General features: G+C 55.4%; 3 protein-coding genes across 7 annotated transcripts; all 3 read left to right on the top strand.

Annotated features, from left to right (window-relative positions):
* Nucleotides 1-1248: 1248 nt before the first annotated feature.
* Nucleotides 1249-12869, top strand: CD22 (CD22 molecule). 5 transcript variants are annotated; one of them, XM_045440927.1, is made up of 15 exons: nucleotides 1253-1440; nucleotides 1616-1657; nucleotides 3906-4036; nucleotides 4182-4559; nucleotides 5506-5799; nucleotides 6909-7175; nucleotides 7304-7567; nucleotides 8593-8850; nucleotides 9060-9323; nucleotides 9401-9664; nucleotides 10937-11033; nucleotides 11178-11253; nucleotides 11424-11548; nucleotides 11727-11811; nucleotides 12092-12869. In XM_045440927.1, exons 3-15 carry the CDS (start codon nucleotides 3928-3930, stop codon nucleotides 12221-12223), a joined length of 2613 nt encoding a protein of 870 aa, XP_045296883.1. In that variant the 5' UTR covers nucleotides 1253-1440; nucleotides 1616-1657; nucleotides 3906-3927; the 3' UTR covers nucleotides 12224-12869. The 5 variants fall into 5 exon arrangements, with proteins under 5 accessions (XP_045296886.1, XP_045296885.1, XP_045296883.1 ...); XM_045440928.1 differs by having other exon boundaries at nucleotides 1259-1440; nucleotides 3906-3961; XM_045440929.1 differs by lacking the exon at nucleotides 6909-7175 and having other exon boundaries at nucleotides 1250-1440.
* A 1880-nt stretch (nucleotides 12870-14749) lies between these two features.
* Nucleotides 14750-19793, top strand: FFAR1 (free fatty acid receptor 1). Its single transcript, XM_045441210.1, has one exon. It carries the CDS (start codon nucleotides 16927-16929, stop codon nucleotides 17887-17889), a length of 963 nt encoding a protein of 320 aa, XP_045297166.1. The 5' UTR covers nucleotides 14750-16926; the 3' UTR covers nucleotides 17890-19793.
* FFAR3 (free fatty acid receptor 3) lies at nucleotides 19790-23021 on the top strand. The gene is given in 3 exon segments (XM_045441206.1): nucleotides 19790-21322; nucleotides 21565-22505; nucleotides 22508-23021. Coding segments are annotated over 2 exon segments (1008 nt in total). The 5' UTR covers nucleotides 19790-21322; nucleotides 21565-21575; the 3' UTR covers nucleotides 22586-23021.
* The last annotated feature ends 2092 nt before the right edge of the window (nucleotides 23022-25113 follow it).

The following is a 25113-nucleotide window of genomic DNA, read 5'->3' as shown; positions in this document are numbered from 1 at the left end:
ATGCAGATTCCACAGAAGTTGGGCTTATGATCACTGAGTGATGGTGAAAGTCCTGATTCTCCCCTAGACCTCCTCTTACACCACTCCAATGAGGAGTATGATGTCTCATCACAGGGTGGGGTTGGATGTTCAGGCTGCCCATGTGGTTTCTACTGACACTGTGGGGAGAAAGAGCCCAGAGGGGCTGGAGGGCCCAGCCCCACACTCAGCCTCCTCTGGCACCACTCAGATGTGGTATGGGGGCGTGGCCTGGCAAGCGTGAAAGTCTAGGGTCCCACTCAGCCTTTGCTGTCAGGGGTAGAAGTGAAGCAGCAGGTTTTTCTGTGACATTTCGCTGGAGTAGAGCAGTTACTGCATGAAAGATTTCTGTCTTTCTGGGCTGCCCCTTTCTTGGTTCTTTAGCTAGAAGAGCAGAGTTTTGCTGGAACTTTTTTTTTTTTTTTTTTTTTTTTTGTCTGTGCTCATTGTCATTTCCAGTTGCTTGCTTCTTCAGTATTCAGTCTGGTATAGATGAAGCGAAGAGAAAACTCAGAGAATTCATGGTCATATCATTCCTCAGGTCCCAAGGTCCCTAACCAGTGTGCCTTCTCTCAATCTTTCAGTGTCTTCTTATGCTTATTTTATAATATCCAGAGTTTTTAATTGTTCTTAGCAGAAGAAATAGGGAAGAATATACCTTCCCATAACATTACTGTCTTTTGAATAAGTTGTTCCTTTTCTGTTTCTTTTTTTGTTTGTTTTTTAAATGTTTATTTATTTTGGGGAGAGAGAGGGACACAGAATCCAAAGCAGGTTCCAGGCTCTGAGCTGTCAGCACAGAGCCCAACTCGGGGCTCAAATTCATGAACCATGAGATCATGACCTGAGCCAAAGTCAGATGCTTAACCGACTGAGCCACCCAGAAGCCCCTCCCCTTTTCTGTTCCTTTCTCAGTGGCTGGTAGTCAGTACAGTTTGATGATACCAGGGTGAAGATTTCTCAGAGACTTCCCTGACCATCTGCAGGATTTGAATGGCTTTGCCTGATGTCTGGGTCTGGTCTCCAGACACAGACTAGAAGCCTGATGAAAGTGGTAAGTTTCTAGTCTCAAGACTTGCCCATTCAAGAACACTCCATGAAAGTTATCTTTTTTCCTTTTGATACTGTGAGCTCTTCCCTCAACCCTCGGGAGCTGCTGGAGCATCGGTGTAAGTGATCAGATTTCCCGACCATTCTGGCCTTTGGAGAGAAACTAATAGGAATGAGAATAACTGGATGGTGTCACTAAACTACCAACACTTTCATATTGCCTTGTGCCTTTTTCAGCAGGCTGGCGGTTCTAATCTGCTTGGCTTAAATTATCAGCATTTCCTGAGAGCTGGATAGAGAGGAAGTTGTGGAGGGACTAGCTCTGAAACTATCTGATGTAGAAACTCCATACACCGAACCTAAAAACTGACCGTAGGTACTCGAGTGTTCCTTTCAAGCTGATTCCAAGCCCAAGTTGCCCTCATGGCCTCTTTTCCCCGCTCCCCACTTCACCATGCCTCTTGGTTGCCCTGAGAGTCACACAGGGGCAGGGGGTGGGGCCAAGGAGGGTGAAAATCCTTCGCTGTGCTTCCCCTTTCACTCTCAGATGCTGCCAAGGTCCCTGAAGAGGGAAGACACGAGGAAACAGGTAAAAATTATTTTGCTCTCTTTTGCATTCAGCATGCCGGCACGGAGCAGCTGCTGTGTGCCAGGCACAGTTCTTGGGGCTGGGAGCACAGCGGGGACCCCCCCCTTACCCATGTATCAACAGGATGTAGACCCCCATCTTTGAGCATGCCCTCTGATGGGCTTGTGGAGTCTTCTGAGAATAGGATGGGTCACCAGATGCCCAGGAGGGAAGAATGGACTCAGGGAGGCGGGCTCTGAGATCCTGCAAGGCCCTCAGCAGGCCTATGTCGAGCAGGCCACCATGGGTCTGGGTAGCATGGCCTTGTCCTGAGCCTTTGTGCCTATTGTCCCCAGCCTCCACGCCCCACCCTGTCTCAGCAGCCTTCCGATTCCAGGTCTAAGGTCCCACTTCTTATGTCCCAGCGACTGCCTGGAGCTGCCGGGGGCAAGCACGTAGCTCTGCTCTGAGAAGTGCCCTCTCCCCCTCATCCTGGTGTTCTCAAGGCATTCCCCCATGAAGGTGCGGCTGGCGGCTGGCGGCAGAAGGGGCACAATGGTCCGGCTACTGGAGGCTGGTCTTTGCCCCAGAGAATGGAATCTAGCCCTTGCCACAGCTCTTGTGGAAACCCAAAGGGGACCCGCAGCGCATCCCTCAAAACGCTGACCCTGCAGCCCTGCCGAATTTCTCACGGGAAATGTAAAATCGGTTCCATGGCTAAAGAAGCGTGGGCGACGTACTGCACCGTACTGTGCTCTGGCCCCCGTGTCGGCAGATGTGTGATGCACACACAGCTGATTATAAGGGACCAAAAAGACCCACGGTAAAGAATTCTGTTTACCTTCTTCGCCCAGCTTTTCTCAAGTGGACGTGGCCTTGAAGGTGTTTTTGCGTGTAGCTCTGTTAGCACCTGCAGAGCTGGTGTCACTTCTACCTGGAGAGTCTGTCCCAGTTCAGACCCCTCACCCCTAACCCGAGCCCGAGCCCCGGCCAGGCCAGCACAGATACTACGCCTGGGGACAGACCCCTTCTTCCTGCTCAGCAAGCAGCCTAGCTTCCCCCACGCCTCCGGGTACCAACCACCCAACAGCATTTGGCATGAGCCATGCAGCCTGAGGAGATAAACAGCCCCAGGGGGTGAGGGGTGTTTGATGCGTGGGAAATGTTGGCAGGGCAGGTGGGAGGGGTGCAGGTCTGCCCTGAGACCGGAGACACACTCTGTCACACATCCTGCTAACCCCAGAGGGACCAGCACGGAGGGGCCTAGTCATGCAAATTGGGGCTTAAATTTAACTCTATGTAAATGTAACTCTATGTAAAAGTCTAATAAGGTGGCACACAAACTCACTGATCAGAGAGGGACAGATGCGCAGGGCTGCAAACTGGGGGCCCTTGGACTGCCTTCAGCCCGCAGACTGGCCAGCACCGTGTTTGCTTGTTTGTTTGTTGATGAAAGCAGGACATTTCACAGGAAAATCCAGCTTATTTCTCTTAAAGCACTGGAAGATCAGGCAGTGCTGAGCTCACATTCCCACTTGGCCAACAATTGGTTGGGACCGGGACAGTCATTGTCTTTACCCAAGGCATGACCTTTGTTCCCACCTGGTTGATTTATGTTTTCTACCCAGCCCCCAGGGGTATCTGAGTGGGACCCTTGGACCACATTCTCCAAAGTCCTTCCAGACCCCTCTAAATGCTCTCCTGGCATCACACTTAATTATTAGTTTTAGAGTTATTTTGCTCCTGGTCTTTAAAAATCAAGTTTTGATCATGGCTCTCCCCCATATAAGAACCTTCACTAGTTGCCTCAAGGTGAGCTTCAAGTTACCCCACGCCTGGAATTCAAGGCACTCAGGAGTCTGGTGCCACTCAAAGCCTGAGAGCTGGGCAGGAAGTTTGTAAAATTATGGATGGATGGATGGATGGATGGATGGATGGATGGATAGAAGGATAAACGGATGGATGGATGGATAGAAGGATGGATGGATGGATGGATGGATAGAAGGATGGATGGAAGGATGGATGGAAGAAAGGAAGGAGGGCTAGAAAGAGAGACAGGCTAGTCTTATAGAGTTCTTAGGCTGAGAGAATAGACATGACATACCCACAAAAGGCCCCATGAACATCCAGAATTCACATCCTGCAAGGCAAGCAGACATGGTTCTCCTGGGATCAGGGAAGAGGGGTTGGAGTTTGGTGGGTGAGTAAGAAAAGCCATCTGAAAGAAGCAAGTGACCAGATGGCTCAAAGACAACTCTTCCCGGCCCAGGCTCCTGCCCAGACACAGCACCATGCATCTCCTCGGCCCCTCGTTCCTGCTCCTTGGTAAGGACTGTGGCCTAGGCTTGGGTTCTGGGAGTCTGTGGGAGCTAGAGGAGGAGGAAAGCTCTGGAACAAAGAGTAAGTGTTGGGGAGGAGGGGACAGGCAGGGTATGTGTGTGTTTACCTTCCTCTCTCCCTCTGTCTTTAGAGGGGATTCTTTATTCATTTGAAAGCTCTTTATGCCCCCTCAATAATGTTTTTTGATCACTGTGGTGGGTTCCAGAATACTTGGCCTTCTCTGACTCATCTCAATGGAGGTTTGAGCACCCCCACACCCTCTACACCTGGGATGGGGCCTGCGTCTGGATTCCCTGTGACTACAAAATTCCAGGGAGTAGACAAATGCTGGAAAACCTGACCCTGTACCACAACTATCACTATGACGAGACCCGCAAGGCCTTCAGTGGGACCATCCTGTACGATACCGCGAAGGCTGGGAAGACTCTGCCTCACCGGGAGAGGGTTCAATTCCTGGGAGACAAAAAGTCCAACTGCACCATACACATCCACCCTGTGTCCGTCAATGACAGTGGCTGGCTTGGGCTGAGAGTGACAACGAAGAATGACAAATGGATGGAGAAAATAGACCTCAACGTCTCTGGTAAGGCCCTGGGGGATGGGGTTCTCTGCCTCGGTTTCGGGCAAGAAGGGAGGTGGAAAACACCCAGCCCCTGGGACAGGGGTGGCAAGCCAGGCTGGAGGTGCCAGTGAGTGAGCGGGCAGCACAAGATAATGGGGCTGGGGTTGGGGCTGGGGCCAGAGCTCTGGTCTCCCCTCGGGCCTCCCACCTGCCACTCAACGCCCGCCCATTCCGGAATCCGGGTTCCAGGTGGCCTGATTTTTGACAAGAAGATGGAAATGTGGATTTTCAAGCAAAATCTCCCAATGCCTTAATGTTGCTGATTAATTCTAATTAGGCCTTCGTGGCTAAATGAGACACATGTAGGGGATGAATCAAGCACGGGCCCGGGGCCTCCACCCCACAGCCTGTGTCTTCCGTGGTGGTGGGGGAGGTGGGGGGGGGGGTCTAAGCAGCTACACGGGGGTGAGAGCTGTGGTTTCAGACCTGTCGTCTCAGGGTGGCCCAGCCCCGGGGAGAGCCGGAGACACACAGGCCCACTAACGGCACCCACTGAAGGAACGCCACGCTGGAGGTCTCCAGTGTGGAGGCCATTACAAACGCAGGCTTGTTGGCAAAGCCAAGAAAGGCGTGGGGACCTAAACCGGTTAACATTCATTTGGGATGGGGGAGCCATGTCAAAAATGTTTAGTGAGCAAACATCAGGGAGGGGGCACGAGGTACGTATGAAATAGAATACGGGATTCCTCAGGCGCGGCGGCATTCACAAGAGAGAGTGCTTCCGCCGAGCAAAAGTGATTCAAAGCACAGAAAGGCGGCCGGGAGAGAGGTGCAGAGGCCGAAGGGACCGGCGAGGGGCTCCTGAGGGGTTACCTGGGGCTGGGGGTGTGTAAAGGCAGGTGTGCGAGGTTGGCACACGGGCCCTCGCTCTCCCAGGCCCCCAGCATGGCCCCCTACTCTTTTGCAGAGACGCCTCTCTCACCTCACATCCAGCTCCCTCCAGAAATCCAGGAGTTCCAGGAAGTCACTCTGACCTGCTCGCTGAATTTCTCCTGTCCTGGGTACCAGATCCAGCTGAAGTGGTCCCTGGAGGAGCATGCTGTCACCTCCACCCTCCTGACCACCAAGACCGTGTCCACACAGAGCAAGCTCACCTTCCAGCCGCAGTGGACTCACCACGGCAAGAATCTTTCCTGCCAGCTCTGGGACCCCCGAGCAGGGCGGATACTCTCCGAGGAAAGCGTGGGGCTGGATGTGAAGCGTGAGTGTCCCCCAGGGCCCCCCGGGGAAGGACGAGGGTCTTGTCTCTTCTCTTCCGGCCCTCGAGGGCACCAAGGGTGCCAGGCACCTACACAGAAGGAAACAGGCATCAGGGCTGCATGCTCTCCACACCCCCCTCCAGCCCCCGACACCTCCCCCCCCCCCCCCCCCCCGTTATCAAGCCCCAGTGTTTCAGGGAACGGATTCATCTTAGCATCTGCTTTGGTCTATCTAACAGAATAAAATACTTGAATATCCTCGAGCCATGACAGGAAGTTGAGATCACGTGGTTACACGGGAGGGGGAGGTGGTGGGCGGGGTAAGAGGCGGTTTCACATCATTGTTCGTGCCTCATTCATTCATTCATCCAATAAATATTTACTGGGTGCCTCCCAGGTGCCAGGCCCTGTTCTGGCGGTGAGCAAACTTCTTGCCCACTTGGAGCTAGCATGGCAGTGGGGAAGACAAACAGGAAACAGAGTAACAAAGAAACAGAGAACTTAACTGTAGGCAGGGATGAGTGTAGTGGGGGAAAATAAAGCCAGGCAAGGGCAGAGGGAGGGAGGGATAGAGGCTTCTCTGAGGAAGGTGAACCTGAGGGAAGGGAAAGACTGGGGCACGCAGATGTTTATTTGCGAGAAGATTCCAGAAAGAGGAAAGAGCGAGGACGAGGGCCTCGAGGTAGGAGCTCGGTGGGCCTGCGACAGAGCAGGGGGCCCAGCGGGAAGAAAGGAGGGCCAAGGGCAGATCTCACGGGCTGCCGCAGGGTTTGGGGTTGTATTCTGAGCGTGGAATCCACGCAATGGTTTCAAGCAGGGGAGTAACAAAGTCCGAGCGACAGTGTTAGGAAGGCTGCTGGTTGCCCGGTGACTAGAACTTTGGAGAGCCGGGGGCGTGCATAAAGCAGAGACAAGTTAGGAGTCTGTGAGAGTCACCTGGATGCTGGGGCCAGCCCACCCCCCGTGGACGAGGGTCACGCGAGTGGCCGCACACACGCACATACTACGTTTAACTGCCGCTTTATCAGAATCAAAGCCCTGCAACTTCCCACCACGATACACCCTCTGAGAGGTCCCACCCCCTCTCCCACTGCGCCCCCTGCTCCTCTAGATGCCCCAAAGTTGAAGATTGAGGCCACCCCCAGAGAAGCCATCGTAACAGAGGGAGAGTCTGTGACCATGACGTGCCAGGTCCTCAGCAGCAACCCCAGCTACCACAATATAGCCTGGCTCAAGGATGGGACCCCGCTGAGGGAGCAGGAGACACTCACGCTGAATCTGTCCACTGTGACCAAGGAGATGAGTGGAAAGTACCAGTGTGAGGCCTCCAATGAAATAGGCTCAAGACAGTCGGAAGAAGTGGACCTTCAAGTATATTGTGAGCCTCCTGGGAGCTGGGAGGGGGGCAGGCAGGGAGTTAGCAGGGGGTGGAACCAAGGCCCTCGAGAGGTGAGCAAGGGAGGCCCTGGCTCACCTCCCTCCTCTGCCTCTGCGGGCTTTTTCCAGATGCTCCGGAATCTTCCAGGGTTGAGATCCTCCCCTCACCAGCTAAGGAGGGAAATAAAGTACAGATGACTTGTGTGTCACCGGCCAATCCTCCTCCAACAAATTACACCTGGTATCACGATAAGAAACAAGTACCCGGAAGGACAAGCAAGACCTTCCAGATCCCAGCGGTCCTCCTCGGGCACGCTGGGTATTATTCCTGCTTGGCCGAAAACAGCCTTGGTACTGGACAAGTTGGCGGGGAAGCTGAGTTAGATGTCCAGTGTGAGTAGTCATAGGGCTTCTGGGTTCTAGAGGGAGAAGGAGGAAGGGAAATGGAGCACAGGGGATTCCTGGGTCCTCGAACGGGCAGCAAGCAGAGGCCGGGGTCTCTCAATGTGTAAGCCCCTGGGGTGGGTGCCTCGCTGTCGTCCCCGGTGGTACACGCAGCACCAGAACAGGGTCTGGCTCGCGGTAGGTGCTCGGTAGATGTTTGTCGAATGAACGAAAGCAAGATGCCGGGGCCCCATGTGGGACGCGGAGACTCGGCATCACGAGGCAGTGGCTGAGCCCCAGGAGGGGCCTGATGTGTCGGAGGAGAACTGGAGCAAAATGTCTCGTTACCTCCCCATCGGAGGTCGGACCCTGTTTAACACAGTGAATCGTGTCAGTGAGTCGAGCCCAGGACAGAGAGGATCCATAGGTTTGATCCTCGGACCCTGGGATGTCAGAGTCTGAGCCAGATACTCTGATGGGGATGCTCCAATCCCAAACATCTAGACAGCGTGTGACCCAGCGGCAGCGGTGTTTACTAACCATTTGCTCTGCCCTGGCTGCTTCAGCTCATTTCGTCCTCGCCATGATCCTACAAGGTTACGTACTCTTAGGACCCCACCTGATGGATAAGCAAACTGAGTCCCACGGCCCACGATCACTCAGCTCTAAGTCACGGCGTCTGCCAGTCTGGCTCCAGAGCTGTGCTTCTCCCCCAGTGAACGCCCGCACCGCAGCGAACTGACTCTGTGCCCCCGGCCCACGCGGAGGCCCGCAAACGGCGCGCCTCTGTCTCCCACGCACCACGCGTTCTCTGCTGGAGCTCTGCTCTGAACATCATCCTGCCTCAAACCGGGGCCAGGCCAAATGGCCGGGGTTTCTGTCCTCACACAGATGCAAGAGGGAAGCACAAGGCTTCCTTTGGTTAATTTAGGAACTGTGTGAATGCGGGGGAGGGGTGGGGGAGAGGGAGGCGCCGGGAAAGGTAGTGACGGACCGCTGACTTTCCCTCGCCCATCTCTCTGGCTTTCTCCCAGATCCTCCCAAGGAGGTAACCACAGTGATTCAAAACCCCACACCGATTCGAGAAGGAGACAATGTGACCCTGTCCTGTAACTACAATTCCAGTAATCCCGAAGTTACCCGATACGAATGGAACTTCCAAGGCTCCTGGAAAAAACCATTACGCGAGGTGCTGATAATCGAGAAAGTTTCCTGGGACGCCAGACCAATCTCCTGTGCAGCCTGCAACCAGTGGTGTTCGTGGGCTCCCTCTGTCAGCCTGGATGTCCTGTGTGAGTGAGCGGGCAAGGGGATCGGAGAGGTGGGCCAGCTGGGGTATGGGCTCTAAGGGGGAGGGGACTGGGGCCCGGGCCAGAACCTTCACAGAGAACTGAGGGCTGAACGTCTGGCCTCAGGGCCCAGGGGAGAGGAAGTCCTGGGGACAAGAAGAAGGAAAGGGGCCCAAGAGGTCAGCCTGACCCTTGAGGCCCTTGCTCTCCAGATGCCCCAAGAGATGTCAGGGTCCAGCAGATCAGCCCCCCTTCTGACATTCACTCCGGGCACCGAGTCCTCCTTGGATGTAACTTCTCAAGTAGCCGCCCCAGAGACGTCCGCTTCTTCTGGAAGAAAAACGGAATCTTTCTGAAGGAGGGAAGAGAACTGACCTTTGACGCCATCTCTCCAGAAGACGCTGGCAATTACAACTGCTTGGTCAACAACTCCGTAGGACAGACCATGTCGGAGGCCAGGATCCTCCAAGTGCTGTGTGAGTGGCTGGAGCTGGCGACAGACAGAACAGCAGGTGGCCGGTTACCTGGATCCTGATTTCGCTTCTCCTTATAGATGCACCGAGGAGGCTGCGTGTGTCCATCGGCCCAAAGGACGAAGTGATGGAGGGGAAGAAGGCAGTCCTGACATGTGAGGGCGACGCCAACCCTCCCATCTTCCAGTATAGCTGGTTTGACTGGAAAAACCAAAACCTCCAGCATTATGATCAGATGCTGAGATTGGATCCCGTGAAGGTCCAGCACTCAGGAGCCTATCGGTGCCAGGCCATCAACCGGCTGGGCATGGGCCAGTCGACCCCCAGCACCCTCACTGTCTACTGTAAGGCTCCTTCCCTCTTCTTCTCTGACCCCTCTTTCTCCTTCCTTCCCCCGCCCCCGTCCTGGGGGGCAGTCTGGTGCGTCACTCCCAGGCACCCCCCTTGCCCCCCCCCCACACTCACCTTTCTTCCCCCCTTCTCCCCGTCACTCCTGACTCTCTCTAGGAGGGCTCCCTCTCAGGCTGCCCCCCGCCTTCCAGACACCCTGAGCTCTTACTGGGTCCCTCTCTGTCTCTCTCTGTCTCCCCCTTGATAGGCTGCTTCTTTTTATCTTTTGGGATTTTAGCTTTTTTTTTTTTTTTTTTAAGACAAGGTAAAACTAAAACAGCACGAGGGGGTAAATGGTAGCAAGACCCCTCTCCCTTCTTTCTCCCTGAGAACTCGACCCTCTCCCTGAAGGCCCTCACTCCCGGCGGCTGGTTGCTTCTCTTCACAGGGCTGTTCTACACGCGCAAGACGCTTAAGTAGATCTAGGCCTATACACCCTTCGTCACGCAAATCGTGAGAGAGCCCACACATTGCCCTGGATGTTCTTTTGTTTCCCCACGTAACAATACCACTTGGAGACTGTTCTCTACCCGCGCATGTACAGGGTGTCTGAAGGGTCTGGAAACAATAGGGAAGATATTTAATTTGTTTGTTGTGCTTTTGCAGATTAAACTTGGAGCCATGGTTTTAAATTTAGAGGATCATGCCCTGCAAAGCTGGATGCTGAAGGGAGACAGCCTGAGCAGTGTTATTTGGAAATGCAGCGTACTGTATAAAAACCTGTTTCTGGGGTCTCCGCTTTGCAGACACCCCGGAGACCTGCCTCTTTCCTTCAGGGCTGCCTTGTCAGTGTATTCCCATGCATGGAAGCGCTCAGTGCCTTCCCTACGGCCTTGTGTCGTCTCCGGCTCTGGGCTCCCAGGAAGGACAGTGGCAGGATAAATTTCTACATGGCGTTGCTACGTCAAAGAACAAGTGATTTTACGTTCTGATAAGTAAGGCCAAGCGGTAGCCTTTACTGCGTACTCTGTGTGTGCACCTGTGTCTGTCACAAGACAGGTGTTTCCCAGGAGAGTCAGCCCTTTCCTCCTCATGGGGCCCAGAAGGCAGGGACTGGCTTCTCCCTTCCTCTGCATCACGTCCCCTGCGTGTGGAAGGGGAGTCTGGAAGGCAAGGACAGTGGCCATGCAGAGAGGTTGAGGATTCCTTCCAGGCGGATGCTGCAGGCCAGAGGTTATCTGAGAGATGCAGTGTCACCAACTCATGGTCGCCCTTCCCCCCACCAGACAGCCCAGAGACCATCGGCAGGCGAGTGGCCGTGGGAGTGGGGTTCTGCCTGGCCGCCCTCCTCCTGGCCTTCTGGGGAGTCAAGCTTCAGAAAAGGTGAGCAACTCCCAAGGCCCGTCTCTCCCTGATTCCTTCCCTGGAGTGACTCCCGTTAGCCATCCTGTCGACCCCGCATGCCCGACTCCACGGGGTCCTGTTCCCATCCCCCTGAGCCTCACCGAGCGGGATTTTGTTTCTTAGCTGGAAGAAGATACGGAGCCAGCAGGGGCTCCAGGAAAATTCCAGTGGGCAGAGCTTCTTTGTGAGGAATAAAAAGGTAGGACATGGGAGAAAGATGAAATGGAGGGCAGACCTGAAATTCAAGCGGAGACAAAGTGAAGATGGGATGCAAGGAGCACCGTGGGGAGGTGTGGGGGTCAGAGGTCAGGGGAGGGGGTCTTGGTGGAGAATGGAGTGGTGAGAGCCGAGGCCCCGTCTCTCTCCCAGGTTCGAAGGGCCCCGCTCTCCGAAGACCCTCACTCCCTGGGGTGCTACAATCCGGTGATGGAAGATGCCATCAGTTACGCGACTTTGCGCTTTCCTGTCGGTGATGCTGACGCACCAATAACTGGGTACTGAGTGAGGGTCCTGGGAGGGAGGAATGGCTCGTGTCCTTTCTGCCCTCTTTGTGCCCGGCGCGGGAGCCGGGCCCTCCTCCGGGGTGCTCTCAGGGTCTAAGGGAGCTGGAAGTAGGAGGGGAGTTCGTGCAAAATACTTCATCTGCGGCCATCCACCTGCCCTCCCTCTCAGAGATGCAGGGACCCCAGAGACAGAGGGACCTTCCCCAAACAGGGACGACACGGTCACTTACTCCGTGGTGCAGAAGCATCGAGTGGTAAGAGGGCGGGGCTGTGGAAGGTGAGGGTGGGGGAGGGCGGGGGACCTGGCCTCAGCTGTGACTCCCAGGAGGGAGGGACTCAGTGGCCTCAGTGGGGGCCAGGGCTGCTGGTGGGAGGGGTGCTCAGGCACAGGTGTCAGAGCCAGGGCAGCGCCTCCCAGTCGGAGACGTGTGGACAGGAGGACCCCCAGGTGGAGCCAAGGAGAGGACAGGCAGGGAATGCAGACCGGGGGGCTGGCGACCGGGAGGCCACCCTTACACCCCATGGCTTTTGCAGGGAGACTATGAGAACGTGGTTCCAGAGAGTCCGGAAGACGAGGGGATACATTACTCCGAGCTGGTTCATCTTGGGATTGGGGAGCGGCCTCTGGCCCAGGAAATGGTGGAATACGTGACCCTCAAGCACTGAGGAGCCAAACCCGCCGAAGCAGAGGCACCAGGGGACTGCAGGGGCCAGGCCCCACCCCTGCTGCTCAGCAGGCCCCAGCCTCCCCTCCACACACACGCGCAGGCACACTCGCAGGGTTACTGAAACCCCAGCCAGTGCACAGAACCTCGTGCGTCGCCCAGAGAAAGCCTTCCTTCTCAACGCTGGGGACCCTGGCCCTCCCAAAGGCCTGCTCCTGGCCCACTCTCCTTTCCACCCAGAAAGTCATCTAAACACCTAGCCTGCACCGTACAGCGCCCCCCCCCCACCCCTCCCCCGCCGTCTGCCACCACCCATCCCCGGCTGGCTGTGTCCCTGCTGGGGTCGGCTTGTTACTATAATTTTTTCTTCCCCTCTCCATCCCTTTGGCCCCCTTACCCTTGCTCTGAAATTCCCCTCACTAATTCTATGCCTCTGGGGCAAAGCCCAGGGAAGGAGGGACAGAAATGAGGGAGAAAGACTTGCCGGCCTGCTGGTTGCTCCTCCACGTGTCAGCGAGGCATTCCACGTGGAGAGGATTACGCTGCTGAGCCCCACGCCTCAGGGGTCTTGTGGTCTGAGACACACGCTGGTGTGGACAGACGTGTCACAAACACAGAGCTGCACAATAAAAACAGCTCGGATACCACTTCAAAGAACCCGTGCCTGTGGAGTCAGGGCGAGGATGAGGAGATGAAGAGGGCGTCACGGGGCCTGGGGAGAAGGCAAAGGAGTCAAGGTAACCTCAGGACCGAATCAGCGGATTGGGGAGTCTGTTGTCTTGTTGCAAACGGTACACTGGCCCAGCCGGCAGACAAGTGCGAGTCTGAGTCTTGACTCTTCTGCTTGCCCAGCTGAGTGATCTTGGGCAAGTTCACCAAGTTTATCTGAGTCTCAGTTTCCTCATCTGTAAAATGGAGGTGCCACTACCTACCGTGCAGGCGGTTCAAGGGAGGAAGTGAAAGGGGCACCTGGGTGGCTCGGTCGGTTAAGGGTCCAACTTCGGCTCAGGTCACGATCTCTCGGTTCGTGGGTCCAAGCCCCGCATAGGGCTCCGTGCTGCTGGATTGGACCCTGGAGCCTGCTTCAGATTCTGTGTCTCCCTCTCTCTCGGCCCCTCCCCCAGTCGTGCGCACGCTCTCTCTCTCTCTCTCTCTCCAAAATAAACAAACTTAAAAAAAAGAGAGAGAGAGGAAGTGAGGTACAATCATACGTATGCTGGAGTCACATTATAAGAAACTTACCACAATAGCCAAAAGTCCCTAAAAAACCAAATTCCCATCTTGTTTGCATCTCTTGAAGAATGTAAGAAGGGGAAGCCAATTCATCACTCACAGCTGTTCTCAAAAGTGACCCTGCCAAGTTCGGTCAACAGCCACAGTTGCCCAAGAACTTCTCGAAGGCCAGTCGCCTTGAGAAACCTCACGACGTTTCTTTCACCTAGCGTCACTGCCGCCAGTTCCCTATTATGTTCCCGAATTCTGACTTTTCCAGTTAGGTCCTTCCAGCTTCCCCTCCGCTTCTCACTTCCGACCTTTCTCTGCCTGTTCTTCTAGAAGCAGAACCAGGTGTCTAATCAGTCAGCAAGAAGATGCAAACTCCTGGCCTGTGGTGGGTGCTCCAAAAGTTCCACCTTCCTTCCCTGCCCTGCCTTCCCATCCGCTCAATACCAGAATGTTCTCTGAGGAGATGTTCTTTTTTTTTTTTTTTAATGTTTATTTATTTTTAAATTTTTTTTTTCAACATTTTTTATTATTTATTTTTGGGACAGAGAGAGACAGAGCATGAACGGGGGAGGGGCAGAGAGAGAGGGAGACACAGAATCGGAAACAGGCTCCAGGCTCTGAGCCATCAGCCCAGAGCCCTACGCGGGGCTCGAACTCACGGACCGCGAGATCGTGACCTGGCTGAAGTCGGACGCTTAAACGACTGCGCCACCCAGGCGCCCCTAATGTTTATTTATTTTGAAAGAGCGAGCGAGAGAGAAAGTGTGAATGGGGGGGAGGGGCACAGAGAGAGAGAGAGAGAGAGAGAGAGAGAGAGAATCCCAAGCAGGATCAATCTCACGACCTTGAGATCATGACCTGAGGGGAAATCAAGAGTCAGATGCTTAACTGAGCCACCCAGGTGCCCCTGAGAAAGACCACGTTCTGGTCATCCTTGAAGTTACGGCACAATGAGGCACTGATTTCCCCCATCAACTCACTTTGTCCCCAGTGTGATTTCTCGTGAGCCCCGTTAGCATTTCTGGAGGAAGGAGAGACTGCAAGAATTATTTAAGTGAGAGGGTTTCTGTATCAAGAATGAGGTCCGGTATCATTCAACCATTCAACCATTTATTCAGCAAATATTTACTGAGCACCTGTCAATGCATCCAACACAGACCAGTTATTGGGGGACAAAAAAGATACGACATCACCCTAATCTTGGGATCTCTAATCTAGGGTGCCCAACAGGTTTTAGGGCAGGGTCCCCTCAAAGGACTAAAGGTGGCCCTGAACCTGAGGAGGCCTGTACAGGCTCCCTGGCAACCAGCGGGTGTCTCCTCATTCCGTCCGAGTCCGGCGGCTGACGGAAACCTACTTCGTGGCCAGCTGACTGAGAGACGTGGCTGTCACCAGGCGGTGCTGAGGTGTGCATGGCAGGTGACCAGGAAGCTCTGAAGCCGGGACTCCAGGATCCAGGCGGCCCTCCACCCAGCCCCGGGCCTCACTGTCCTCCCAGGGCCCAGACAACTGGTCACTCGTTCAGTTACCGAGCCCCTACTATGTACGGGTCAAGCAGTGGACGAGGCAGACAGACATCTTGACCCTCACTGACCGACGTGCCAGCAGAGGAGCTAGCGAATCTGATGTCGCAGGGTCTTGAGTGCTAGAATTAACACAAGATGAAGGCAGAGAGCCTGGAGCAGGGGAGGGGCCCATGTGGAGAGGGTCCGAGGAATGCCCTCCTCAGAGGCGATGCGGGCAGAGACCCGAACCGCCAGGTGGGCAGGGCCGGAGTAGAGCTCTTGATAATCCCACGTCTCCCTTCACGCCCTGCTTTCCTCCTCTCCAAAGGCTTGTCACGGGAGAGGAAATGGCCCTCCTTCTGATTTTTCCTTGGTTCTGTCAGCTCCCCAAAGACAAAATAATAAACAACAGGTGGCAAATTCTTCTACACCCCCAGGGAGGTGCTGGACCACATATGTAGGACGCGGATGGGAGGCGTTAGTGACTGAAGTCCGGAAAGGGAATCCGATCATTTCTGTGGAGGCGATTGCCAGGGGGAGGCTCACGCCATCCAGGCCTTAGTGAGTGCCGCCCAGGGTCCCTCCCAGTGCCCCAGAGACAGGCAGTGTGGGGACCGCAGTCCAGCACTTCAGCACCACCAAATGAGGCTCGTCCCTTGCCTGTCCTCCTCCCCGCTCCTGCCAACGTCAGAAGAAAGGGTCAGAAACTACAGTCATCAAGCCAGAAGGGAAAGGAGAGGGAAAACAGAGAAGCTCTCTCCTCCCAAAATGTGCCCACGGCCTGTGTGGGTCCAGGGAGGGCAGAGGAAACACCTTGAAATAATTACTTCATTTTCCCGCATATCAGTCCCCAGACACGGTGTGGGCCACCAAAGTTTTTATCTACGAGTGAGCCCAAAAGGCTGGGGCCTGCCCACGGGCTCACCCAGGAGGAGAGAAGCCAGCGCCCACAGCGGGTCTGAACAAGCCGTGGTCTGGTCGTACCTCAACAACCCTGCTCCTTTAAGGGACTAGCTACACACTCCTCACACTGCCTAGAAAAAGCCCTCATTGCTGTCCCCTTCCTGTGTCTGCATCAGCTGTTTGGACCCTCACCTCCTGGCTTCAGCTCCTGCCTGAGATGCCCCATTAGCTGCTCAGCCAGGCTGCTGGTGCCTCAGGCTAATGGCCCTGCCACCCCGCCCTCCTCTCCCTTCCGGCTCACTGCCCATCCTGGACACCCTCCCTCAGGCCATCGAGGGGGACTCCTGAGCCTCAGAGACATCTGGCAGCACCAAGAGGTGAGTCCCTCTTTCTGTGGCTCCTCTCCCCACGGCGGTTATTCCCCAGACCCCCCAGTTTACCTGCTTAGGATGCTCCCTGAGGTTGGTCAAGGTCATTCTCTGTGGCACTCATGGGACCCGACTTGCCCTGGCTCTGCCCTGGCGCCCCGCCTCGCCTGCCCTTTACCACAGGCTTCACCTTACCCAAATCCTGACACCCCCCCCCCCCCACTCCACTGTCTGCAGGGCAGGCTCTCCACGGTCCTGGGGGGTGTGGGGGGCAGCTGCTTCTCTTCCCAGGGAATTAGGGGAGAGGGGTGGACTCAGGAGACTTAGTCCTAGGAAAAACACACACACACGGTGGGACCCGGCTCTAATTTTCTACCCTTTCTCTCCCCAGTCTCAGAAATCAGGAGGCTCTCCCTCCGATGGGACCTGCACGCTTCCATGGTGTTTTAAGAGAGGATACGGTGGGAAGAAAGCAGAGGACTGAGGGCTAGTGGGCCTTGCTCCTCACTCGGGCTCACCTGCTAACTGGAGCCGCTTCTCTCCGTGGGCCTCCCTCATTGAGACAGTTGATATCTCACAGGACGGCTTCTAATACCCTAGCAGTCTGTGATCCCAGGAGCCCCCGATCCCCCCACCCCTCCACGGGCCTAGCCGAGGCTGGGGAGCGAGTGGAGGTCAGGAGCGTGGAGGCCAGCCCCGGCCCCATGGACCTGCCCCCGCAGCTCTCCTTCGCCCTCTACGTGGCCGCCTTTGCACTGGGCTTCCCACTCAACGCCCTGGCCATTGGGGGCGCCGTGTCCCATGCCCGGCTCCGCCTCACCCCCAGCCTTGTCTATGCCCTCCACCTAGGCTGCTCTGACCTCCTGCTGGCAGCCTCTCTGCCCCTGAAGGCGGTGGAGGCCCTGGCCTTGGGCGCCTGGCCTCTGCCGGCCTCGCTCTGTCCTGCCTTTGCCCTGGCCCACTTTGCTCCGCTCTATGCTGGCGGGGGCTTCCTGGCTGCCTTGAGTGTCGGCCGCTACCTGGGGGCTGCCTTCCCCTTGGGGTACCAAGCTGCCCGGAGGCCGCGTTATTCCTGGGGTGTGTGTGTGGCCATATGGGCCCTTGTCCTCTGTCACCTGGGGCTGGTCTTTGGGTTGGAGGCTCCAGGAGGCTGGACGGACGATACCAACAGCTCCCTGGGCATCAACACGCCAGTGAACGGCTCTCCGGTCTGCCTGGAGGCCTGGGACCCGGCCTCAGCGGGCCCTGCTCGCCTCAGCCTTTCTCTCCTTCTCTTCTTCCTCCCCCTGACCATCACAGCCTTCTGTTACGTGGGCTGCCTCCGGGCACTGGCCCGGTCAGGCCTGAGCCACAGACGGAAGCTGAGGGCAGCCTGGGTGGCCGGCGGGGCTCTGCTCACACTGCTGCTCTGCTTAGGGCCTTACAACGCCTCCAACGTGGCTGCCTTCCTGCACCCCGACACGGGGGGCCGCTGGCGGAAACTGGGGCTCATCACGGGCGCCTGGAGTGTGGTGCTCAACCCGTTGGTGACTGGCTACCTGGGAGGGGGTGCCGGCCGGGCGACAAGTGTGGCAAGAACGAAAGGAGGGACATCCCAGAAGCAGCAGCCGCCGCTGGAGAGAAGGGGCATGGAGCAGGGGAGGCCGGCTGCTTCCGCAGGCCCCTGATGGGGACTGCGCCGAAGGAACTGCAGGGCGGCCTTGCCTGGAAGCACCCTTGGAACCGCTTATGGGAAGAACTGAGCCTGGCCGAAGACCACATCCCAGTGGAGGGAAGACGGAGGCCAGGGACCAGGTCACAGGAGGAAGGTAGGCTTGCCTCCGCATACATCGGCGTGACTCCCCACCTCTGCCTGTCCCTCTCCTCCTCGCGCCCACCTGCCAATGCTGTAGAAATTCTCTTCCAGTCTAGAGGAAATGCCACACTGATGATACGTTCGGGGGGATGCTGTTCCCCAAACATCTCCTAGGAAAGAATATTTTAATTTCTGAACAAGAGAAGAGGCAGGAGGCAAGATACTGACACTGTTATGCCGTTTGGCACTCACAAGAGGGCAGCACTGGAACTGTGAACAGGAAGTTGGTAGGAAAAGACGCCTCCGCAGGGAGAGAAAATACTAGAGAAAATACACACCACGAAGAGTCCCTAACAAATAGAGTCTCTGATATGGGACAGTCACCACGGCGAGTGCTTTACAAGTGTTGTCCCATTTCATACTCACACAATCCTTTGATTTGGCTACGCAGCTGCCGTACAGATGGGCAGGTTGTTCACTGCACGAGAGTGCCAGGCAGACGGACAAACATCGACTAAAGTCTAGCCTGTGCTGTGCTCACCGATCCATGTGCCCGGCATGGGACTACTTCCACCCAGAGGAAGGAGCACGTTATTCTAATTTGAACAAAGATATCACCCACTCCTCAAGCAGGGCGCCTCGGTGGAGGGCGCTACCGCCTGGAGTGGGGTGCCTTTTCCTAATTTGTACAAAGGCGTCCCTTAAGTTAGCTATGGTCCCGGAGCCAAGTATTATTATCATCTTCATTTTTGCAGCATTAAGGAATTTTCCCGAGGCTCTACAGCAAGGAAGGGGTGGACGCGTGATGCGATCCTTCAAGGCAGGACCCCCGAGGGTCAGGGGACATATGAAAGAACTTGAGGTATCGGTGTGAACGCCCGTCCTTGTGGTCCGCTTCGCAAAGGCAAACGGTGGCACCCTGAACCCGTGAGAGCAGGGAGAGGAGAGTGGTCATGGAGGAGACAAACATCTGGGCACCTGCTCTGATGAGGCAAGATGCGGGAAGCAGACTTGTTCCTCTAAAGGCGATCACGCCGTGAGCATAGCCTATGCCACAGAACGGGTAGCTACATGCCTGGTGTGCACGCGCTGGTTTATACAAGCTACCTCTTTTTATGCTTCGGTGTCGACAAGGGCAAGGGATTTCATTTGCTCATCTGCCCCCAGCACCTTAGAAGGGAGCTTGGCACGTAGTAGCAGGTTCTCAGGAAGTGTTTGCCGAACGAATGAATGCTCGCAAGAGCCTTCCAAAGAAAATTTCATTATCTGTTTTACGTGAAAACAGACCAGAGAAGTTACATAACTTGCCCGGGGCTCCGCAGAAGCAAGAAACAAGTTTATTCCCTGCACAGCGGTGACAGCAGAGAATTTCAGTAAAAGCCCGAACTCCTGAGCACAAGCGGCCTCACTGCCCCTTCCCATAAAGCCAGGGACGCTCTCTCCCACCGCTATGGAGCTCCAGCTGGTGCTGGGCCATTTGTTCCAGAGAATTGTGCCTCCTCCATTTGGCGGTGGAATTTAGTTCCTCCCGAGGGTCCATGACGCCCCACGTGATCCGCCCCCCAGCACCCTCGTGACCCCCACCCCGTCAGCCCTAAGCCTTCTAGAGGCCCCCCCCCAGCAGATTAGCCTGTGCACCCGCCTTTCTGTTTGCCTGAAGGGCCTCCCCAGTGGTTCTCTGCCTCTGTTAGTCTGTCCTACCCTCCTACCACTCAATCCCCTTAGACCTCACCACCACCAGACCCACGGCAGCAACATCTTTGTTTTGCTCACCATTTTTAACGACTTACTTGAGATAAAATTTACGTATCATAAAATTCACCCATTTCAAGTGTACACGTCAAGGGTTTTTAGTACACTGACTAAGGCTTGCAACCATCACTATAATCCAGGTTAGAACACGGTCGTCACCCCAGTAAGAGCCCTCCTGCTCGTTTACAGCTGATTCCATTTCCCCCTACGTCCCCAGGCAACCGGCAATCTACTTTCTACCTTCTGTCTCCATAAAGTCGCCTATCTTGGACAATTCATATAAATGGAAACATACGATATATGGTCTTTTATGTCTGGCTTGTTTCACGTGGCATAATGTTTTTGAGCTTCACCCATATTCTGGGCGTTTCATTCCCTCCTATTGCCAAAGAGTATTCCATCGCGTGGATATGCCACATGGTGGATCCGTTCGCCAGCTGATGGGCCCCCAGGGGATGTTTCTACTTTGGGGCCATTATGAACATTGCTTAAGTAGATACCTATTAGTGGAGCTGGGTCACTTGGTAGATTTCCGCGAACTGTTTCAAGAAACTGCTTCCCAAAGGCACCCTACAATTTTATATTTTTACCAGCAAAGTATGAGGACTCTCATTCCTCCACATCCTCCCCACCACTTGGTATTATCTAATTTTTTGCTTATGGCCATCCCAGCGGGTACAGAATGGTATCTCATTATGTTCCATAAATATTTGAATGAATACATAAAGAAGAAGTCTCTGAAGCTGGACAGAGCTTCAGTTTGAACCCTGCTGGTGATGCTTAACAGGCTGCAGCAGTGAGTCACCTCCCCACTGTGAGGCGAAGGGCAGGTTGGCGATGCCCTCAGAAGCAGAGTGCCTGCCACGGATTACGTGCCCCCTCAATCATCATTATCATTATTAGTGCTGTTGTTATTCCCATCACCCCAGAGACAAGCCCACACCCATGACTGCGATGTTGGCAGCTAACATCTGTTAGTACTTACCATAACATGCCCGCTTCCCTTCTCAGCACTCGACAGGCAGTAGCGATGCCTTAGTCTAACAAAACCCTACGAAATTGGTACTGTGATTATCCCTGCTTTGCAGACGAGAAAGCAGAGATCGAGAGTTTGGGTCACTTGCCCCAAATCCCAGAGTTAGTGACGGAGCCGGCATCGCACCCGGGCTCTGGCTCCGGAGCACGGGCCCTCCATCACTGCGTCGTGCTTCCTGCCCTTACAAGGCAAGTTGGACGACCGCCATTCCAGAGAAGCAGATACAATTCAAGTGGAGGATCAGGGAGGGGAAGATGAGGTCGGCTCGGGGCTGGGTAGCGCATCCCCTCCGAGGCAGCCGGAGAGCACGGAGAGCACGCCGCGGTGGAATTTGCTCCTCATTTTGCATACTCACGCGGCGCTGGTGATGGAGCAAAAGGCATCTTTTGTGCGATTGCCCAACGGTGAATGAGATCATCTGTCTTTATCAGTTCTGCCAGATAAATAGCTAACTATATTTCTCTAGAGGAGCCGGCGAGGTGCTGGGGCAAAAGCAGTTGGGTTCTCAAATAAGCAGGTGAGCACGGGGCTCTGGGGGGTCTGGAGGGGGAGCCTCGGCGCTTGCTTTTCTCGGGGAAGGGACAGGCGACAGGGTATGACCGGGAAGACAGGCAGGCTGACGCTGCTGAGGAAAGCATCAGGGGGGCGATGAGGGAGTTGGGGCGGTGGCAGTGTTCCCTGCCAACGGTCGAGATGCCGTCGGCATGGGGCACCAAGGTCCCCACCCAGACTGCCACCTCCGTCCGCCTCTTTCTCCAGTGGCCATCACCATGGACCCCAGCCCGGACCGGTCCTTCTCCCCCGGCAATCACTGGCTCTACTTCTCCGTGTACCTCTTCACCTTCCTCGTGGGGCTCCCCCTCAACCTGGCGGCCCTGGTGATCTTCGTGGGCAAGCTGCGGCGCCGCCCGGTGGCTGTGGACGTGCTCTTGCTCAACCTGACGCTCTCAGACCTGCTCCTGCTGCTCTTCCTGCCCTTCCGCATGGTGGAGGCGGCCAACGGCATGCGCTGGCCCCTGCCCTTCCTCTTCTGCCCCCTCTCCGGATCCCTCTTCTTCACCACCATCTACCTCACCTCCCTCTTCCTGGCAGCCGTGAGCGTCGAACGCTTCCTCAGCGTGGCCTACCCGCTGTGGTACAAGGCCCGGCCGAGGCCGGGGCAGGCCGGCCTGGTCAGCGGGGCCTGCTGGCTCCTGGCTGCCGCTCACTGCAGCGTGGTCTACGTGATGGAATTCTCCGGGGAGGCCACCAACGGCACCTGCTACCTGGAGTTCCAGAAGGACCAGCTGGCGATTCTCCTGCCCGTCAGGCTGGAGATGGCTGTGGTCCTTTTCGGGGTGCCCCTGCTCATCACCATCTACTGCTACAGCCACCTGGTGTGGGTGCTCAGCAGAGGCACCAACCACCGGCGGCGGAGGAGGGTGGTTGGGCTCGTGGTGGCCACTCTGCTCAACTTCCTCGTCTGCTTTGGGCCCTACAACGTGTCCCACGTCGTGGGCTACATCCAGGGTGAAAGCCCGGCGTGGAGAAGTTACGTGCTGCTCCTCAGCACCTTGAACTCCTGCGTCGACCCGCTTGTCTATTACTTTTCATCCTCTGGGTTTCAGGCTGACTTTCAGGGGCTGCTGAGGAGGCTGACGGGGGCCTGGGGCCCTTGGAGGCAGGAGGACAGCATGCAACTGAAGGACAAGAATGAGGAGGGGGGCAGCCGGGGGAGCTGTCCAACGTAGAGAACAGGAGGGAGACTCCTGGAGGGCTGCGGAGCAGGCTGGGCTGCTGAGGGGCCTGGCGGGGGCTCTCGTAGCTCAAGTCGGGCAGGACCGGGGAGCAGGGGGCTGGGGACTGACGTGACTGAGCACCAGGCTGTGCTCACCCAAGCCCGGCTCTCGGTCTCACCCAACTGCCCTCGCTTCCCATCCCCTGACCCCTAGGGATTCAGCCCTGGGAATCAGGCACCAGAGGCAGGCACCAGAGAAGCGGGAGACCCCACGGCCAGCTCCTGGGCTTTCCTTAAGGTGACGGAGGAGGAATCGACAGCAGTGACGAAGGCCTGAGAGACGTGCCAGGCAGTGGAAGAAGCCACCCTTCAGAGCTGTTCCTACCCAGCAGGGTGAGAGTGGGGACACAGGCCAGGCTTCAGGGAGCATCCTGCTCTCACAGAAGGTTCCCATTGTTCAGTAAATTCAGACTTTTAGGGACATTTATGAAAAATTACAGTAGAAAAATTACCAATAAATTTGGTAGCAAGCAAAAAAGAACGGTCTTTCTTTATTCTTTTTTTTTTTTTTGCTTATGCTGTATCTGCATCAGGTGGGATTGATGGACGGAAGGATAAAACACCCAGACTCCGGAGGGAAAGGGCTAAACCATAGGATGCCTAGATGTCGGGAGAGGATCCAGGTTGGAGGCATAAAAATACCAGCTCACTTAGGGGAAGGACTTGGCCTGACCCATTATCTTCTTCGATAACTCTGTGGCAGGTACTGTTATTAAATGAGCAAGTGAGAATAACTCACTTTACACACGAGGGAATGGGCCCAGGCAGGTGAAGCCTTCTACCTGAGATCCTACAGCCAGTAAGTGACTGAAGCAGGACTGGAGGCTGGAATTAGCCGACTCGGAGTCCCGTGCCCCTCACCCACTCTGCTCTCCTGACTCCAGCTGCGTATCATCCGTATGATGCCATATGGATGATGCCTAGTCTGGCTTCCAGAGCCAGTGAGCCAGTGTGGCCGGGACAAATGTAAACAGGCCACGAGGAAAACTGGAACTACATGCAAAGCAGCTCAGCTCTCTGCGTCGCTAAGTCCTCTTCCCCTATTCTTTATTAGAAACCCACTTGAAAAAATAAATTAGTCAGCACAGTTGACTTCAAAGATAGATGCATACTCTTAGCTATTTTTAGCGAGATGTGACCATTTAGTAAGTTTGCCTTTCTCCCTGAGGAGTGGTGCATGAGAAACAGTCGGTTAGAGCCTCCTCGCCCAGCAAGGCAACCAGAGACACGTGAGCACGTGTTGGCGCTCACTTGGCCTTAATTCAGAAACATTTGTTGTGCCCACAGTGTGCAGGTGGCTGGGCTGAGAACCGTGTGCAGGTGGCTGGGCTGAGAACGGCAAGGACTTTTAATATTAGCGTCTGCTCTCTTGCTGGGGTTAAGGTCGCTGGAGAATGAGGGCTGGCTGTGGGTGAGGGATTGGGTTTCGGGTGGAAGGAGAGAGCCATCATCTCGGGGCAGAGATGAAGGCCTGAGCTGTCTCTCTGACCTGTGACTCATCTTCTGTCCCAAGGAACTCAGTCCCTGGTGGAAGCTAAAAAGTTAATATAAATATGAGTCTACGTGGTTCAGAAAGGGAACAAGGGTGACAGGGAGTCCTGCGACTCCAAAACTGGTAACAAGGACCCAACTGGGGACAAAAAGGAGTTGGAAACTCCACATTCTAGAGAGAGCCGTGGACAATAGGAGCCGGACCATTTTCTCAGGGTTTATCATGAAGAATAAGAGGCAGCTTAGAGGGCTTTGCTGCTTCCAACCATCACCCAGCACTACCCCCTCCCCAGGCCGTATAAGCAAAAGGCTAGGGGTGGGTGGGGAGGGTGAAAAGTCATCAGACGCTGGGGCCATTGTCTGGGTGGTGGTGAGGGGACTGCGGTAGTGTTTTCCAGATTTTGCAGAAGCCAAGGGAAAGGGCTGTTCAGGGAAGAATGGAAGGTGTATCCTGGGACTAAAGCAGAGAAACGAGACTGGCAGACAGAGGGCGTGGGAGCACGTGTGTGAGTGACGAGCATCGTGCCCTCTCACCGGTTGGCAGAGCAAGCATGTGGGGGGCCGCCGGGGGAGGTGGAAATTCTGGGGATGCCAGAAGAGGTCAAGCCAGCTTGGATCTCCCAAGACAGCGGTCAGAAGAACACAGTTCTAGCTGCAAAAGAGAGCCAGTAATTGGGCACCTGACTCACAATGGACACCAAAAGCTACTCAATATTTAGCTACAGCACTGTTTCTCAAACTTCTTTGTATCTCTGTCTTCTCAAGGAGCCTTTTTGGATATTTTTTCCTATTCAGCACCTTACTCTTCCCTGCCAGTGAAACTTTAATACAACAGACACACTCTATACCTACTCCTGTGTGTGCATGGCCCTTTGGAAAGCCACAAACCATTGCTTCCTTGGAACTAATTTTCGCCTCTCTGGGGGGCAATGTTGGCCCTGCTGAGAATCCATGAGCTAGAGGACCCATCCCACAGAGTGATAAAGCCTGTCTCACTCAACTGTAGCCCCGTAGCCCCACGAGGTGAAGTTTATTATCCT

Source organism: Leopardus geoffroyi, chromosome E2 (genome assembly GCF_018350155.1).
Source record: "Leopardus geoffroyi isolate Oge1 chromosome E2, O.geoffroyi_Oge1_pat1.0, whole genome shotgun sequence".
NCBI classification, from domain to species: domain Eukaryota; kingdom Metazoa; phylum Chordata; class Mammalia; order Carnivora; family Felidae; genus Leopardus; species Leopardus geoffroyi.
Note: the sequence above shows the minus strand (reverse complement) of the source record. Positions and strands in the feature narration are given on the sequence as shown.

Coding starts and splice junctions, on each gene's coding strand:
- CD22 (XM_045440927.1), top strand. CDS start 3,928: ATGCATCTCCTCGGCCCCTCGTTCCTGCTCCTTGGTAAGGACTGTGGC. Junction 4,037..4,181: donor GGAAAGCTCTGGAACAAAGA/GTAAGTGTTGGG, acceptor GGTGGGTTCCAG/AATACTTGGCCTTCTCTGAC. Junction 9,324..9,400: donor CAGGATCCTCCAAGTGCTGT/GTGAGTGGCTGG, acceptor TTCTCCTTATAG/ATGCACCGAGGAGGCTGCGT.
- FFAR1 (XM_045441210.1), top strand. CDS start 16,927: ATGGACCTGCCCCCGCAGCTCTCCTTCGCCCTCTACGTGGCCGCCTTT.